We start from the raw sequence: 13,979 nt of genomic DNA on the forward strand, positions 1-13,979 counted from the left end.
CTTCGTTACCAGGCAGGGGAGTGGACACGGCCATTTGGGGAAAAGGTCATCAACCAGACTGAACTAACCCCTCCCTCCTTTCTCTTGTGGCTTACCTGTTATCTCATCTGATTCTCCGCTCCCTGACTCCCTGGAGGGGATTGTAGCATCTCAGTGAGGGCTCTGAGGCTCAGAGAGGTTGTCTAAGCTGGCAGTTACCCAGCCCACAAGCGGCAGACCTTGGACTTGAAATAAGGCCCTGGGGCTCCCTGTCCAGCGCTACGTCCTCCCCGCCCCCAATGAGCGGTGTTAGCACATCATCATGTCCATCAACAGAGCAGCCGTCCGTGTGGGCGACTGGGGGTGGTCCTAATGGCCTTTCCCAGATGGAGAGAGCCCCTTTCTCTCCCAGCCACACCCTCACTCCCCGACTCCAGGCCCACTAATGCTCTCAGGTCTCCTTGGCTGTCCCAGGACAGCTGCACAGAGGAGGCCATTACTGGGCGCCAGCCTCCTTCTCCATTTCCCTGCAACCCCGCTGTCCCCTGGGCAGGCTGTGTGGTTGGGTCCATTAGCCCCTAGCCAGCCGGCTAGTATTCCTGCACCCGCGTGGGGAGGCTCCTGCATTTATACACCCTCCCAGCAATTATACTCCAATGGCCCTTCCGCTTGGCAGAGGGAGCCAAGTGAAGATTCTCTGGGGTCCCAGAGACAGACCTCAGGGTTAGTAGAGAAGCCCAGGGCAGCCCTGCCCAGAGGAAGACACGCAGGGCTCAGACGGAGCTGGGACGGGCTCGGACGGAGCTGGGACGGCCCGGGTGTCAGAACTCGAGGCCTCCAAGAGCGGCTGGAGCATGCCGGCACCTTCCTGAGGACGGGGTGCCCCAGGAGCAGGTGAGAGGTCTCTGTTTCTCTCTTAGGTGAGGCAGGAGAGCAGAGCAGTCACGGCAGGTACCTTGAGGTCCTACTGGACTCAGGTGGGCATCCCTGCTATGCCAGGTACCATCTGGGGACCTGCACACATGCCCCAACCTCCCTGAGCCTCGTTGTCTTCTAAGTAAAGCTGGGACGACAAAAATGACCTCCCCAATATTAAAGAGACAATGAGATTTGTCACCTAGCCTGGCGCCTGGCACACAGAGAGCCTCTGTCCCTGGGGGCAGCAGGGCTGGAACGAGGTGAGGCCAGCAGGGCCCCAGAGAGCGTGACTTCAAGAGGTCTCCCACTTAGGTGGGGCACATTGGCCTCCCCTAGTCCTGACCCAAGTAGGGGTGTGTTATTAGTGCCCCTGCTTCCATGGGTCTCCATCTTCTGTGAGTCACCCAGGAGTGACACTGAAGGGATGGTTACATTTTCCATCTGCTCATGTCATGGAGCAAGAAGCAAGCTGCTTCTGGGACCCAGGGTGACCCCTTCACAGCATGAGTGATGATCATGTCCCTTCATGCTGGAGCCATCTCTGAGGTCTTCTTCCTGATTGATTACCTGGGAGGGCAGCTGAGCACAAGTCAGGACTTTTCCCAGTGGTGGGGAGGTGGGGGGTGGGGGGGGCAAACCTCAAGATTAGAGCCATTCAAAGAACCCCAGGCAGCACACGGAAGGGCGTGGCCCACAGGGCTGGGCAGTCTGTCTGCCGTCTGTATGTCAGGCTGTCAGGCACTCCACGCATAAGCACTGAGTGCCGTTACAGCTGGGCGGGGGCACAGGAGGACTCTGATGCCCTGGACTCCCCTTGGGAAGAGACGGCTCAAGAACAGACCAGAGTGAACTGGGCTGGGCAATGCGAGCACTTTGTGGGTGTCCACTGTTTCTCCCAAGTCCAGTGTCCACCGCCCATTGAGGCAGCTGGGGCAGGGAGGATGACGGTGCTTTGTTCTCCTCAGAGGGCATGTGGGGAGCTAAGCCCTGGTGTGATCCATCCCGAGCTCACTTGTTCATTCATCAGCGAGGATTTACTGAGCATTTACTCTGTGCAGGCAATGAGCTGGGACAAGGGGACAGAGAAAACAGGATGGGGTAAACTGTGTCCTCCAAAAAGACGTGTCCAAATCCCAACCCCCACCCCCACCTGTGAATGTGACCTTATTTGGAAGTAGTCTTTGCCAACGGAATTAGCATGAGTCTACTGAGGTAGTGTGGGTCCTAACAGAATCTGAGCGGTGTCTTTATCGAAGAGAGAAGACAGACACAGAGGAAAGACCATCCCGTAAAGATGGAGGTGGAGACGGGAGGGACGCAGCCACAAGCCAAGGAACACCTGGGCCACCAGAAGCTGGCAGATACGAGGAAGGACCCTCCCCTAGAGCCTTCGGAGGCAGCACAGCCCTGCTAACACCTTGATTTTGGCCTTCTGGCCTCCAGAACTGTGAGCGAATGAATTTCTGTTGTTTAAAGCTGCCCACTTAGTGGTATTTTGTTACAGCCACTCCAGGAAACCGATGCATGGAAGGAATCAGGACAAAATGCCCATCTGGGGAGCAGACAGTCTAAAGGGCCCGATCACCCCAGTGGAAAGTCGGGGTGTATAGGGAGCACACAGCAGAAGCCCGGAAGTCACTGACACCATTTATGGAGAACCCACTGTATTCCAGTCCCTGACTCATGGGTAACCAAGACCTGTACCCTCCATACCACCCCCACACAGCTTCGGAGAAGCCAGGCAAAAACAAGTAATCAGTCCTTACATGATCTATGTGTTCTTAATTATTATTAGGGATATTCACAGTCTATGATTTCATTTCATTGGGATCAGAGCTTCTCTCTCCTCTGTCCCCCCAAACCCCTGTTCCTTTCCTTTCCTCAGTCCAATACTTGATGTCCTTTCTGTCGTCACTGAGAGAGCAGGAGCCAATACAGGGCAGTGTCCTCTGCCCACCCTCATGGACCCACCTGTCTTCATCTGCAGCCCAGATTACCCAACTGTATCCCCCAGCTCTTCGCTGAGCCCCACCCTGCTGGGCACAGGGTCCTCCCCATCACCTCCCCAAGGAAACCTCTCCTGCAGTTTTTCCCTCTCTCCTGAACCTCTCTCGTCACACACAAGCCTGCGGTAATATTGTTCTTAGAAAGAAAACCTCTTATCTCCATTCTCATTTCTCTGTCCCCATCACAACAAATCCCATCAACATGTCCTTGGTACCCTATGCTCAACAGCTGGCTCCCACCTTGGAGGAGCCTTCAGAGACCACCTCCCCTTTGTCCCCCTCTGTTATCTACAAGAGTTATTTCTAGGAGCTTCTATGTCACAGTTGTCACAATCTCTCTAACAGTAATCACAATCTGGAACTCATTGTTCATTTGTCTTCTTGCTTATCAGCTCTGTCTCCTGGAGAACATCATCTCCCCGCAGGCGGGAACGTGTCTGTCTTTCTCCATAGTATTTGTATTAGTTTCTAGTAGTGCAGTAACAAAATACCACACAGTTCTGGAGGATAGAAGTCCAAATTAAGGATGTCAACAGGGCCACGCTCTCTCTGAAGGCTCTAGGAGAAGATCCTTTCTTGTCTCTCTGGGCTTCTGGCAGCCCCAGGCATTCACTGTCATGTAGATGCATTTTCACATGACCCTCTTTCCTCTGTCTCTGTCTGTGTCTCTTCTCCTCTTTTATAAGGACACCACTCAGATGGTGAGTCTATGATTATTCTAGCTTTCTGGATGGTGGCACATGAAGTGGGGGAAGCCAAGTGGAGTATGGTGGTCTTTTTGAGTTAAGGAGACAAAAGTCAGATTTCAGGGAGATTGAAGGTGCTGAAATTTTTGAGACAGAGTACCAGAGAGAATGAGGTGTGCTACTTAAAGAAAGAACTCCAAAAGTCTGCACAGGGGTCCTCTTGAGTCTTTGTTTGAAAACTAAGCCGTGCATCCCTAGAATGAAATTCCATGAGGCTGGGCAAAGAAATACTACTGAGGAGATGTCAGCTAAACAATTCCAAGAGCTCGCACAGTGCTAGGGGATGTTCAAGTTCAGATGAGCCAGACTGGAAGGACCTTACTGGACACCTGGGACATTTGGTAGAGGGCCCATAAAGGTCACTCTAATGCTACTGTAGACCTCCACTAACAAAACTGAAAAACAAGTGTTGAAAGGATCAAGCACAATCTGCATGTAAATTAAATGCCAGCCATAACAAGCCCACCAATCTTCAAAGGAAGGCAACAAAATCCAGACATTCAACAATGTAAAATTAACAATGTCCAGAATCTAATCAAATATTACTAGACATGTTAAGAAGCAGCAAAATGGGTCCATAACAGGAGTAAAATTAATAAAGAGAAAGAGATCCAGAAATGACAGCAAAGATGGAAATTATAGACTAAGAATTTTAAACAATTATTATAAAAATGCTCAAGGTTTTCCTATGGGGCAGTTCTACTCTGTCATATAGGGTCGCTCTGAATTGGAATCCACTCGAATGTGGTGGGTTTGGTTTTGATTTCTAGTACATACAAGTTGGTATATTTGGTTAATGTGAACCCTCCCGCAGGGGAGGGCCCACTCAGTGTGTGCTAATAAATGAGGTTTCTGAGTCTGCAAGTCTGGGAGAATTGGTTCTGGGGGCACATTGTAAGGTGTAATGGAAAGCAGCTTAGCAGCTCACCTGCTGGGGAGACTGAGAACTACCTCCCTCTGCAGCTCAACATTCTGATCCTCCATATTAAGGAAGTATTTGCAGTTAATCAGAACAGTTAAGACTCATTCTGTAACAGGCACTGCTCACACAAATGCACGCCATTCTTGTCTTCAAGTTCTTAGCATGCATCCATTCCCTTAAATTAAAAAATCAAGCCCTTAACAAAAACAACAAAAAAATGCTCAAGGTTTTAAAGGAAAACATGAACATACTGTGGAGAAAAACAGAAGATATAAGTAAGAACCAAATGAAACTTCTAGAGCTGAAAATATAATATGTGGAACAAAAAATGTACTGGATTGGATTTACAGTAGAAACTATAGAAGAAAAGACTAGTGAACTTGAAGAAAGGGCAATAGAAACCATTCAAAGTGAAGCACATGGGGGAAAATGAATAAACAGAGCTTCAGTAAACTGTGGGACAATATCAAGAAATCTAACATGTTTAATTGGAATTCCAAAAAGAGGGGAAGGGAGTGGAGTGCATAAAAGGTATCTGAAGAAAAAAATGGTTAAGATTTTCCAGTCTCATTGAAAATAATAAACCCTCAAATCCAAGATGCCCAATTAGCCCACTGGACACAAAGAAAACTACACAAAACCGTATCAGACCCTTATCATACCCATATTAGCCATAAAGAGAAAACCTTCAAACAGTCAGAAGGGAAAAAAAGGAGGAAGAAGAATAAGAATTATCACAGACTTCTTGACAGAAACTATGCAAGCCAGAAGACCATGAAATTACATATTTAAAATACTGAAAGAAAACAATCACCCTAAAATTCTTTATCCAGAGAAAAATATCCTTCAGAAATGAAGGTGAGATAAAACATTTTAAAACAAAGCTGAGAGAATTTGTTGCTAGCAGACCTTTACTACAAGAAATGTTAAAGGAGTTTCTTTAGACTAAACAAAAATGTTACCAGATAGAAACTCAGATCCACCGAAAGGAATGCAGAGCATGTGTGGATAAATATTAAATACATTTTTTAAATTTTTTTCATTTCTTTAAAAGATAATTGACTGTTTAGAACAAAATGATAACAGTGCCTTGTGGGGATTATAATATACGTAAAGTAACATGTATGGTGATAATAGCACAAAAGATGGGAGGAGGGAAATGGATATAATGGTGCAAGGTTCTTACATTATACATAAAGTGGTATAAAAATATTTGAAGGTAGATTGTGATGCAAAGTGTTGTTGTTAGCTGCCGTGGAGTCAGCTCCAACTCATGGTGACTTTATGTATAACAGAATGAAATGTCTCCCAGTCCTGTGCCGTCTTCATGATTGTTGGTATGTTTGAGTCCAGACGGACAATATTCTGTTCTGATCCATAGGGTTTTCACTGGCTAATTTTTGGAAGTAGATAATCAGTCCTTTCTTCCTAGTCTAACTGAGTCTGGAAACTCCACTGAAACCTGTCCGCCATGGTGACCTTACTGGTATTTGAAATACTAGTGGTATAGCTTCCAGCATCATAGCAACACACAAGCCACCATAGTATGACAAATTGACAGATTGGTGGTGGAAAGATGCAAATAGTAACCACCAAAATTTTGTAAACAAAGTGATGTAGCTAGTAAGTCAATAGAGAAGATAAAACAGAATCCTAAAAGTCAGTGTGGCCCAGAAGCCTTCCTATGATCATGCAAGCCTGTAATGGAAACTAGTTGAGGCCACGACCATTTCCCAAAGCTTTGCTTCTTTCCAAACCCCAGGATGAGAAGTGGCAGATCAGACTCTTACAAATCCCGCTTCCAATGCCTTGAGCCCCACATTGACCAAAATATAGGTAAGGAAAAAAGCAACCATTTCCCTTACCACCAGGTGGTCTACGTGGAGCCCAAGTTGACTCAGAATCTAGGAATATCGCGTGTCTGTCCCCAGGGCCAGGCTTGCTGCCTCTTTTCACCTGAGGCTCCACATAATGTGGAATGACTTAAGATCCAAAAGGCACAGCATTTCATGGTGGATATTTGATGGACTTGGTTATACCAAGATCAAGAGTGTCTGTCCACCAAAGTTCACAATAGATTAAGTTGCCAGGCTGAAGACAGTTTTCAAAGAGAAATTTCTGCAATGTCTAAACCCAGTGTCTTAGTTATCTAGTGCTGCTATAACAGAAATACCACAAGTGGATGGCTTTAACAAAGAGAAATTTATTCTCTCACAGTCTAGGAAGCTAGAAGTTCGAGTTCAGGGTGCCAGCTCCAGGGGAAGGCTTTCTCTCTCTGTTGGCTCTGGGGAAAGGTCCTTGTCATCAGTCTTCCCCAGTCAAGGAGCTTCTCAGCACAGGGACACCAGGTCCAAAAGAAGCGTTATTCTCCTGGCTCTTGTTTCTTAGTGGTATGAGGTCCCCACATTGCTCTGCTCACTTTTCTCTTTTATATCTCAAAAGAGAGATTGGCTCAAGACACTAACTAATCTTGTAGATTGAGTCCTGCCTCATTAGCATAACTGCCTCTAATCCTGCCTCATTAATATCATGGAGGTAGGATTTACAACACATAGGATAATCACATCAGATCACAAAATGGTGGACAACCACACAATACTGGGAATCATGGTCTATCAAGTTGACAGATATTTTGGGGGGACACAGTTTGATCCATGACACCCAGTAAATGTCAAAACTTAGAAATACAAACAACTCCTGGAAGTCAAGGAGGAAAAAAAGGAAACCCAATTGGAAAATGGGCAAAGGGCATGAACAGGCAATTCACAGAAGGGGAAATCCAAATGGCTAACAGGTATATAAACGAATGCTCAGGCTCATTGTAATCAGAGAAGTGCAAATTAAAACATAAACAAGATAACACTTTGCAACCAGCAGATGGCAAAAATGAGAAAAGCACATTAGAGCACATGTTGGCAAAGAGATGGGGAAATGGGAACCTTCCTCCTGCTGGTGGAAGTGAAAACTGAAGCAGGCATTCAGAAAAACAATCAGGCAATATTAATCAAAACAAAATTTGCGTGTGTCCTACGACCCAGCAATCCCACCACCAGGCATATATCCTAGAAAAATTCTGAGTCAGGTCAAATGTGGACATCATGAGGATGTTCAACACAGTGTTTTTATGGCAATGAGGATGTTGAAGCAACGTAGATATCCACAGTGAAGGAATGGATAAGTAAAACATGACCAACGTACATTTTGAAAGCCACAATAAACTACTTTTCCATACAGCAATCTGGATATGTCCTAAAAACATATTATTGTGTGACCAAAAGAAAAGAATAAATTCTAAATCACAACAACACTTAGGTAAATTAAAATATTTCTGGACCATCATGGTAACCTTATGTACAACAGAACAAAACGTTGCCCAGTCCTGCACCATCTTCATGATCATTGGTATGTTTGAGCCCATTGCTGTAGCCATTGTGCCAATCCATCTCATTGAGGGTTTCCCTTGTTTGCCCTGACTCTCCACTTTACCAAAAATGATCTTATACACAGGTCACCATGAGATGGAGCTGACTTCACAGCAACTACCAACAACAGATGTCCAAGGACAAATTAGAACATGGGAAGAGGGGAAAGAAAGTTGGGACAGAGATGAAGGGGACAACCTAAATGAGATGCTTAATGGGCTGATAATCAGAGTGTGCCATAAGCTGACGGAAGTCATTAATTCTCCTCTTTGGACCTCAGGTCCAATTAAAAAAAAATAAAAGAAAAACATTAATCCACAGGATGTGACAATTGCAGGAGAAAAATTATCAATCAATGTAAAAAAAGCATTTGATAAAAGCCAACACTTCTTCATGATTTTAAAAAGTAATCAAAAACTCAAAATAGAAGAGAACTTCTAATCTGATGAAGAGTATCTCCGACAACCTCAGATCCGTTGTGGTGGGTCTGTGACAGATGGAGGCTGGGTGCAACAAGGGGAGTGGGGAAGGTATGAGGCCTCCTGGTCATCATCTGTTGCTAAAAGAACCTGGGTTGAGAACCACAAAGTAGTTAACTTGGGAGCTTACAGAAACAGCCAGATCCATGCAACACAGACATTCATGTTGGTCCATCTTCCTTCCATAGGGATGAACCAGACTCTGAACAGCAGCAAGACCCCACAGCCAACCCTGAACAGCACCAGGACAGATGTGTTGAAAGCAGCCTACTTCATGTTCAGCGCCCTGACCATGCTTACCTGCGTGTGTGGGATGGTGGGCAACAGTCTGGTCATCTGGCTGCTGGGCTTCCGCGTGCGGAAGACTCCCTTCTGCATCTACGTCCTCAACCTGGCGGTGGCTGACCTCCTCTTCCTCCTCTGCATGACCTCAGTGATAAGTCTAGAAATCATCTTCCAGGATGTAATGAGTCCAGAAATCATCTTCCAGGACAAGAGGGTCAAGGCCTTAGAGGTGATGAGAAGGGTGAAGTACTTTGCATACATGGCGGGCCTGAGCCTGCTGACGGCCATCAGCACTCAGCGCTGCCTCTCCGTCCTCTTCCCCATCTGGTACAGGTGTCACCGGCCGCGACATCTGTCGACAGTGCTGTGCGCCCTGCCCTGGATGCTGTCCCTCCTGATGAACACGCTGGCCTCCTTCTTCTGCAGCCAGTTTAGGAATCATAATGATCATCAGTGCTTAATTGTGGATGTTGTCTTGAGCATCCTCATTCTGGGAATCTTCACACCTGTGATGACGCTGTCTAGCGTGATCCTCTTTGTCCGGGTCCAGAGAAGCGCCCAGCTGTGGCACCGCAGACCCTCGAGGTTGCTTGTGGTCATCTTGGTCTCAGTCCTGGTGTTCCTGGTCTGCTCCCTGCCCCTCGGCATCTATTGGTTCATCCTCTTCTGGGTAAACCTGCGTTCTCAGATAGAGACCCTGTATGTCAGCATGTCGCGCCTATCCTCGTCCCTGGGCAGCAGCGCCAACCCCATCATCTACTTCCTGGTGGGCAGACAGAGGAGCTGGAGCATGCGGGAGCCCCTGGGGGCTGTACTCAGCAGAGTGCTGCGGGAGGAGCCGGAGCTGGAGGGCCAGGAGATGTCATCGATGGGCACCAATGAGGTGGGGTCCTGAGAGCCAGTCACCCATAGTTCCCGCCCAGGCGAGCCTAGCCTGGGAGATTAGCACCTGTTGAGCTGCCACCCCAGCCTGTCCCTGCCATGCTGCTTGTGTGGAGTGCTGTTGGGCACTTTGCACCCCACCATGTTGGGGTCACTACCCTACCGTGCCCACCAACGCCCCTGTCTTAGTCATCTAGTGCTGCTCTAACAGAGATACCACAAGTGGATGGATTTAGCAAAGGGAAGTTTATTCTCTCACAGTCCAGTAGGCCACAAGTCCAAATTCAGGGCATCAGCTCCAGGGGAATGCTTTCTCTCTCTGTTGGCTCTGGAGGAAGGTCTTTGTGATGTATCAATCTTTCCTTGGTCTGGGAGCTTCTCTGCTCAGGAACCTCAGGTCCAAAGGACGCACTCTGCTCCCGGCACTGCTTTCTTGGTGGTATGAGGTTCCCATGTGTCTCTGCTCACTTGTCTGTTTTATATCTCAAAAGAGATTGCATTAAGACACTGATCTTGTCAACCTCATCAGTATAACCTCATCACAGTGATAGGATTTACAACACATGAGGACATCACATAAAATAACACAATCATACAATACTAGGAATCATGACCTAGCCAAGTTGCTACACACATTTTTTGGGGGACACAATTCAATTCATAACAGCCTCCACGGGACACATGTCCTGGACCTCACCTTGCGGCTCAGCCCTGGGGATAAAATGCAATCTCCAGTTCAGAGAGGATATCTTCTGGTTTCCAGGACCCGTTGCTGTCAACTCGGACTCATGGCGACCTCGTGTGTGTCAGAGCAGAACTGCGCTCCATAAGGTTTTCAATGGCTGATTTTTCCCAAGTAGGTCTCTGGGTGTTCTTCAGCGGCGCCTCTGGGTAGACTTGAATCTCCAACCTTTGGGTTAGCAGCTGAGCACATTAACCCTTTGCACCCCACCCCCTAGGCACTCCATCCTCTGGTTAGAGGCCAGGTAACAGCTTGCAACTGTATTCTGTTATAGCCGCCACACTAAACTCATACAGACAGGAAGTGAAAAATCCTCTCTCAAGATTGTAGCCTGGCCTACAAGGTTGGCATCTTGCTACATAATCCTATTTTGCATGTTGGAGGCTGAAAACGCCTTGTTCTTTCCCTCTTCATCCTTCTGAGACAATTCCCAGTTTCCTCTGGAAAGATGGCAGCTTCAAGCTGAGTAAGGCAAAGGCTTATACTCAAAAAGGAAAAGCGCGTTAATAATTTATAAAATATTACCCATTTCATAAAATCTCGCAGCCTGGGGATTTGTGCTGGGTCAGTAATAGAGATTCCTGGGCCTTAGGTACTAGTGTCTCCTAGGACTCCCTTTCCTGGGCTTTCTCTTGGTGTTCATTGGCCTGAGGTGGGGGCCGTCCAGGCCCCTAGAAGGGGAAGGTGAGCTCTGAGCTGCCCCAGTTTCCTGGGTCACCTGCTTTCCCATCCAGCGCTCAGGCACCCAGTCTGTGTGTCCCAGCGAAGCATGGTGGAGGGGAAGGGGCTCTTTGTCAGCCATTCCAGACATCTAGGGGAACACCCAGTACCAGTACTGGCTGTCTTAGTTACCTAGCACTGCTACAAAAGAGACACCGCAAATGGATGGCTTTACCAAACAGAAAGTTATTTTCTCACAGTGTAAGAGGCGAGAAGTCCGAATTCCGGGTGCTAGCTCCAGGCGAAGGCTTTCTCCCTCTGTCAGCTCTGGACAAAGGTCCTTGTCTCTTCAGCTTCTGCTTCCTCGTTCCTTGGAGATCTCCATGTGCCTTACGATCTATCTTACCCTCTCTCTCCTCTGCTAGCTTGTTTAATCTCTTTTATATCTAAAAATAGATTGACTCAAAATATACTCTACACTAATCCTGCCTCATTAACTTAACAAAGACAACCCATTCCCAAATGAGATTATAACCACAGGCATAGACATTAGGATTTATAACACAATTCAGTCATAATTCAGTCCATAACACTGGACTTGCATGCCATAAGCTTTTAGTAAGTGCTTATTAGGCTAATAAGCACCACTGATACCTGTGTCATGCCTTATAGCGCTGGGACTCAGAGAGGTCAAGGTCAAATGTGTCATCCAGGGCACACAGCTAGTGAATAGAAGGGCTAGGATTCAACCTGTATCATTTGACTGTAAAGCCCATGCACCATGACACTTCTGTACCCTGGGCAGTGACAAAAGGACAGTCTGATGCAGATAGTTGGGGACAAGGGATGCTTCTCTTCTTGGGGGTTAAGTGATCACCACAGGGCCCCTCACTTGCATATGGAAGGAAAGGAGTCTTAGAAATTGTCCACACAGGTATGTTTCGATAAAGTTTACAAAATGATGCGTGAGTTAAGACCGCTGTCTCCTTCTGCTCCAACTTTTCCTCCATCTCACCCTACCTTAGGTCCAGTGGCTTTGGTGTGGCCACAGGTATTTGGGGGACCTGGCTAAAGGGAAGTTGAGTTGGGGATACTTGTAATTGGGCTCAGTGGGGCACATTTATGAAGTTCACAGTCACTTCTGTGTATAGTTAGGTTCTTACTAGCCATCTTGGTATAGGAGTGGCTTCTGGGAATATTCCCACCACCCACCGGGTCAGCTCTCCTGGCACATGGGAAAAAGTGCATGGAAGTTGTATCCAGATATGAACACGTCCTGTGACGCTTGTCACCAGAAGTATATGGATAGTGGTCAGTGGAGAAGAAATAAGATTGGAAATGTGAGGAGCCAGAAGCTAGTCTATGGAAAATTCCTCCAATTCTCAAATGTATACATTGTAAATGGAGGATTCAGCTTTCACTGACACCGAGTCAGCACACAAGTTCTCAGCTGTTAGGCATATGAAGCAGGTGTAGTTATAAAACCTACAGTACTTTTTTTATTTTGGATAGGGAACGTGCAAAATACAACACATCAGGCTTCCTGGTTTTGTACACACAATCCTGGGGCAGATTACAAACTGTAAAGATGTCTGTGTGTGAAGTTGCATGCTTTAGCATCCCAACTATCAATATTTTAACATAAATTCAATCAACATAGATATACCAAATTACCTATTATTCTCTCTACAGAAAATATTACAAAATTGAGTCATATGAACAGGCAATCAATAGTACGCTAACAAAAATACAGAAAAAATATTATAAAGGATTGTTAGGCAGTTAATTAATAAAAATATCATGGTATTGTTGATATTTTGTGAAGTTTGTGGTATCTGTCACCTTGCTAAAATGAATTATTTTTTATTTTCTCATTCTAAATAAATATTCCTTGTCATATCTAATTTTTCATTTGTAATTTTATTTATTTTTTTTCTTCAAAAAGACTCTCAATACTGTATAAACTTCTGGCCTCACAAACCCAGGCACTACATCCCAAACAGAGGCCAACACTCTGGGCATTCTAGAGTGCTGAAGGTTTCCTTGTGAATGACCGTAACCCTCCAGTGTCTTAGTAGACACTCTGATAAATAAATGCTTTGCTGAAATAAGTTTGCTTGTTGAGTCCTGATTTCCCTAATTCTACCCCACAGTTCAGCCACACAGTATATCAGGTGGGAGGCAGACTCCAAGGGAGGGGCCAGGTGTCTCCCACCCATTCAGTGATGAGGGAAGGGCCTGGCTCTAGGAGTGAGAAGACCAAGACTCCACTCTGCTTCCTGGGTACCGAAGGGCCACATGTTCTCTCTCAGCCTCCTCTTACTCAGCTGTGTAATGGGAACAATCCCTCAAGGAGCAATTACAAAGAAGATTGTCCTCCTGTACATAATTATACAACTCCTAATTCCTCTTTCTTGTTGCAGAATCTCTACTCCTTCTCAAGTGCACGGAATCACTATCTCCTGTCTGGTGGGAAATACCTGCTGTGACAACCCTCTCCTGAGACAACATGCCTGCATTAGAGTAGGCAAACTTCCGTGATAAAGAGCCTCTGAATCTCAGTGACTTAGCAAAATGGAAGTTTTCTTGCTGAGTCATAGTCCAACATGGGTAGGTAGGGGCTCTGCTGCACGCAGTCATTCAGGGCCCAGGCTCCTTCTAGCCTAAGGCTCTGCCCTTTGCCATGTCCTCCAAGTCCTCTCATTCAGCCAGAGGTGTGGGAGAGGAGGATCAAACATGGCTGGATTTCACAGCAAAGCATTCCACTGGCAGGAACTCAGTCACATGGTCCCAGCTAATTGCAAAAGAATCTGGGAAATGTAGTCCTGCCATTTTTCAGGAGGAAGAGATGATGAGGAACATGGGTGAGCTCCAGCTGGCTCCATCATAGATGCTCCTGCCTCATTTGAAAGGGCAGAGACGGGTAGAAAACAATTGT

At 46.5% G+C, this 13,979-nt stretch overlaps 1 protein-coding gene across 1 annotated transcript; it reads left to right on the top strand.

The window, feature by feature from the left end:
• Positions 1-8,662: 8,662 nt before the first annotated feature.
• MRGPRD (MAS related GPR family member D) lies at positions 8,663-9,652 on the top strand. Its single transcript, XM_004383634.1, has one exon. The coding sequence runs from the start codon at positions 8,663-8,665 to the stop codon at positions 9,650-9,652; it is 990 nt and encodes a 329-aa protein (XP_004383691.1).
• Positions 9,653-13,979: the final 4,327 nt, after the last annotated feature.

Source organism: Trichechus manatus, unplaced genomic scaffold (assembly GCF_000243295.1).
Source record: "Trichechus manatus latirostris isolate Lorelei unplaced genomic scaffold, TriManLat1.0 scaffold00113, whole genome shotgun sequence".
Taxonomy (NCBI): Eukaryota; Metazoa; Chordata; class Mammalia; order Sirenia; family Trichechidae; genus Trichechus; species Trichechus manatus.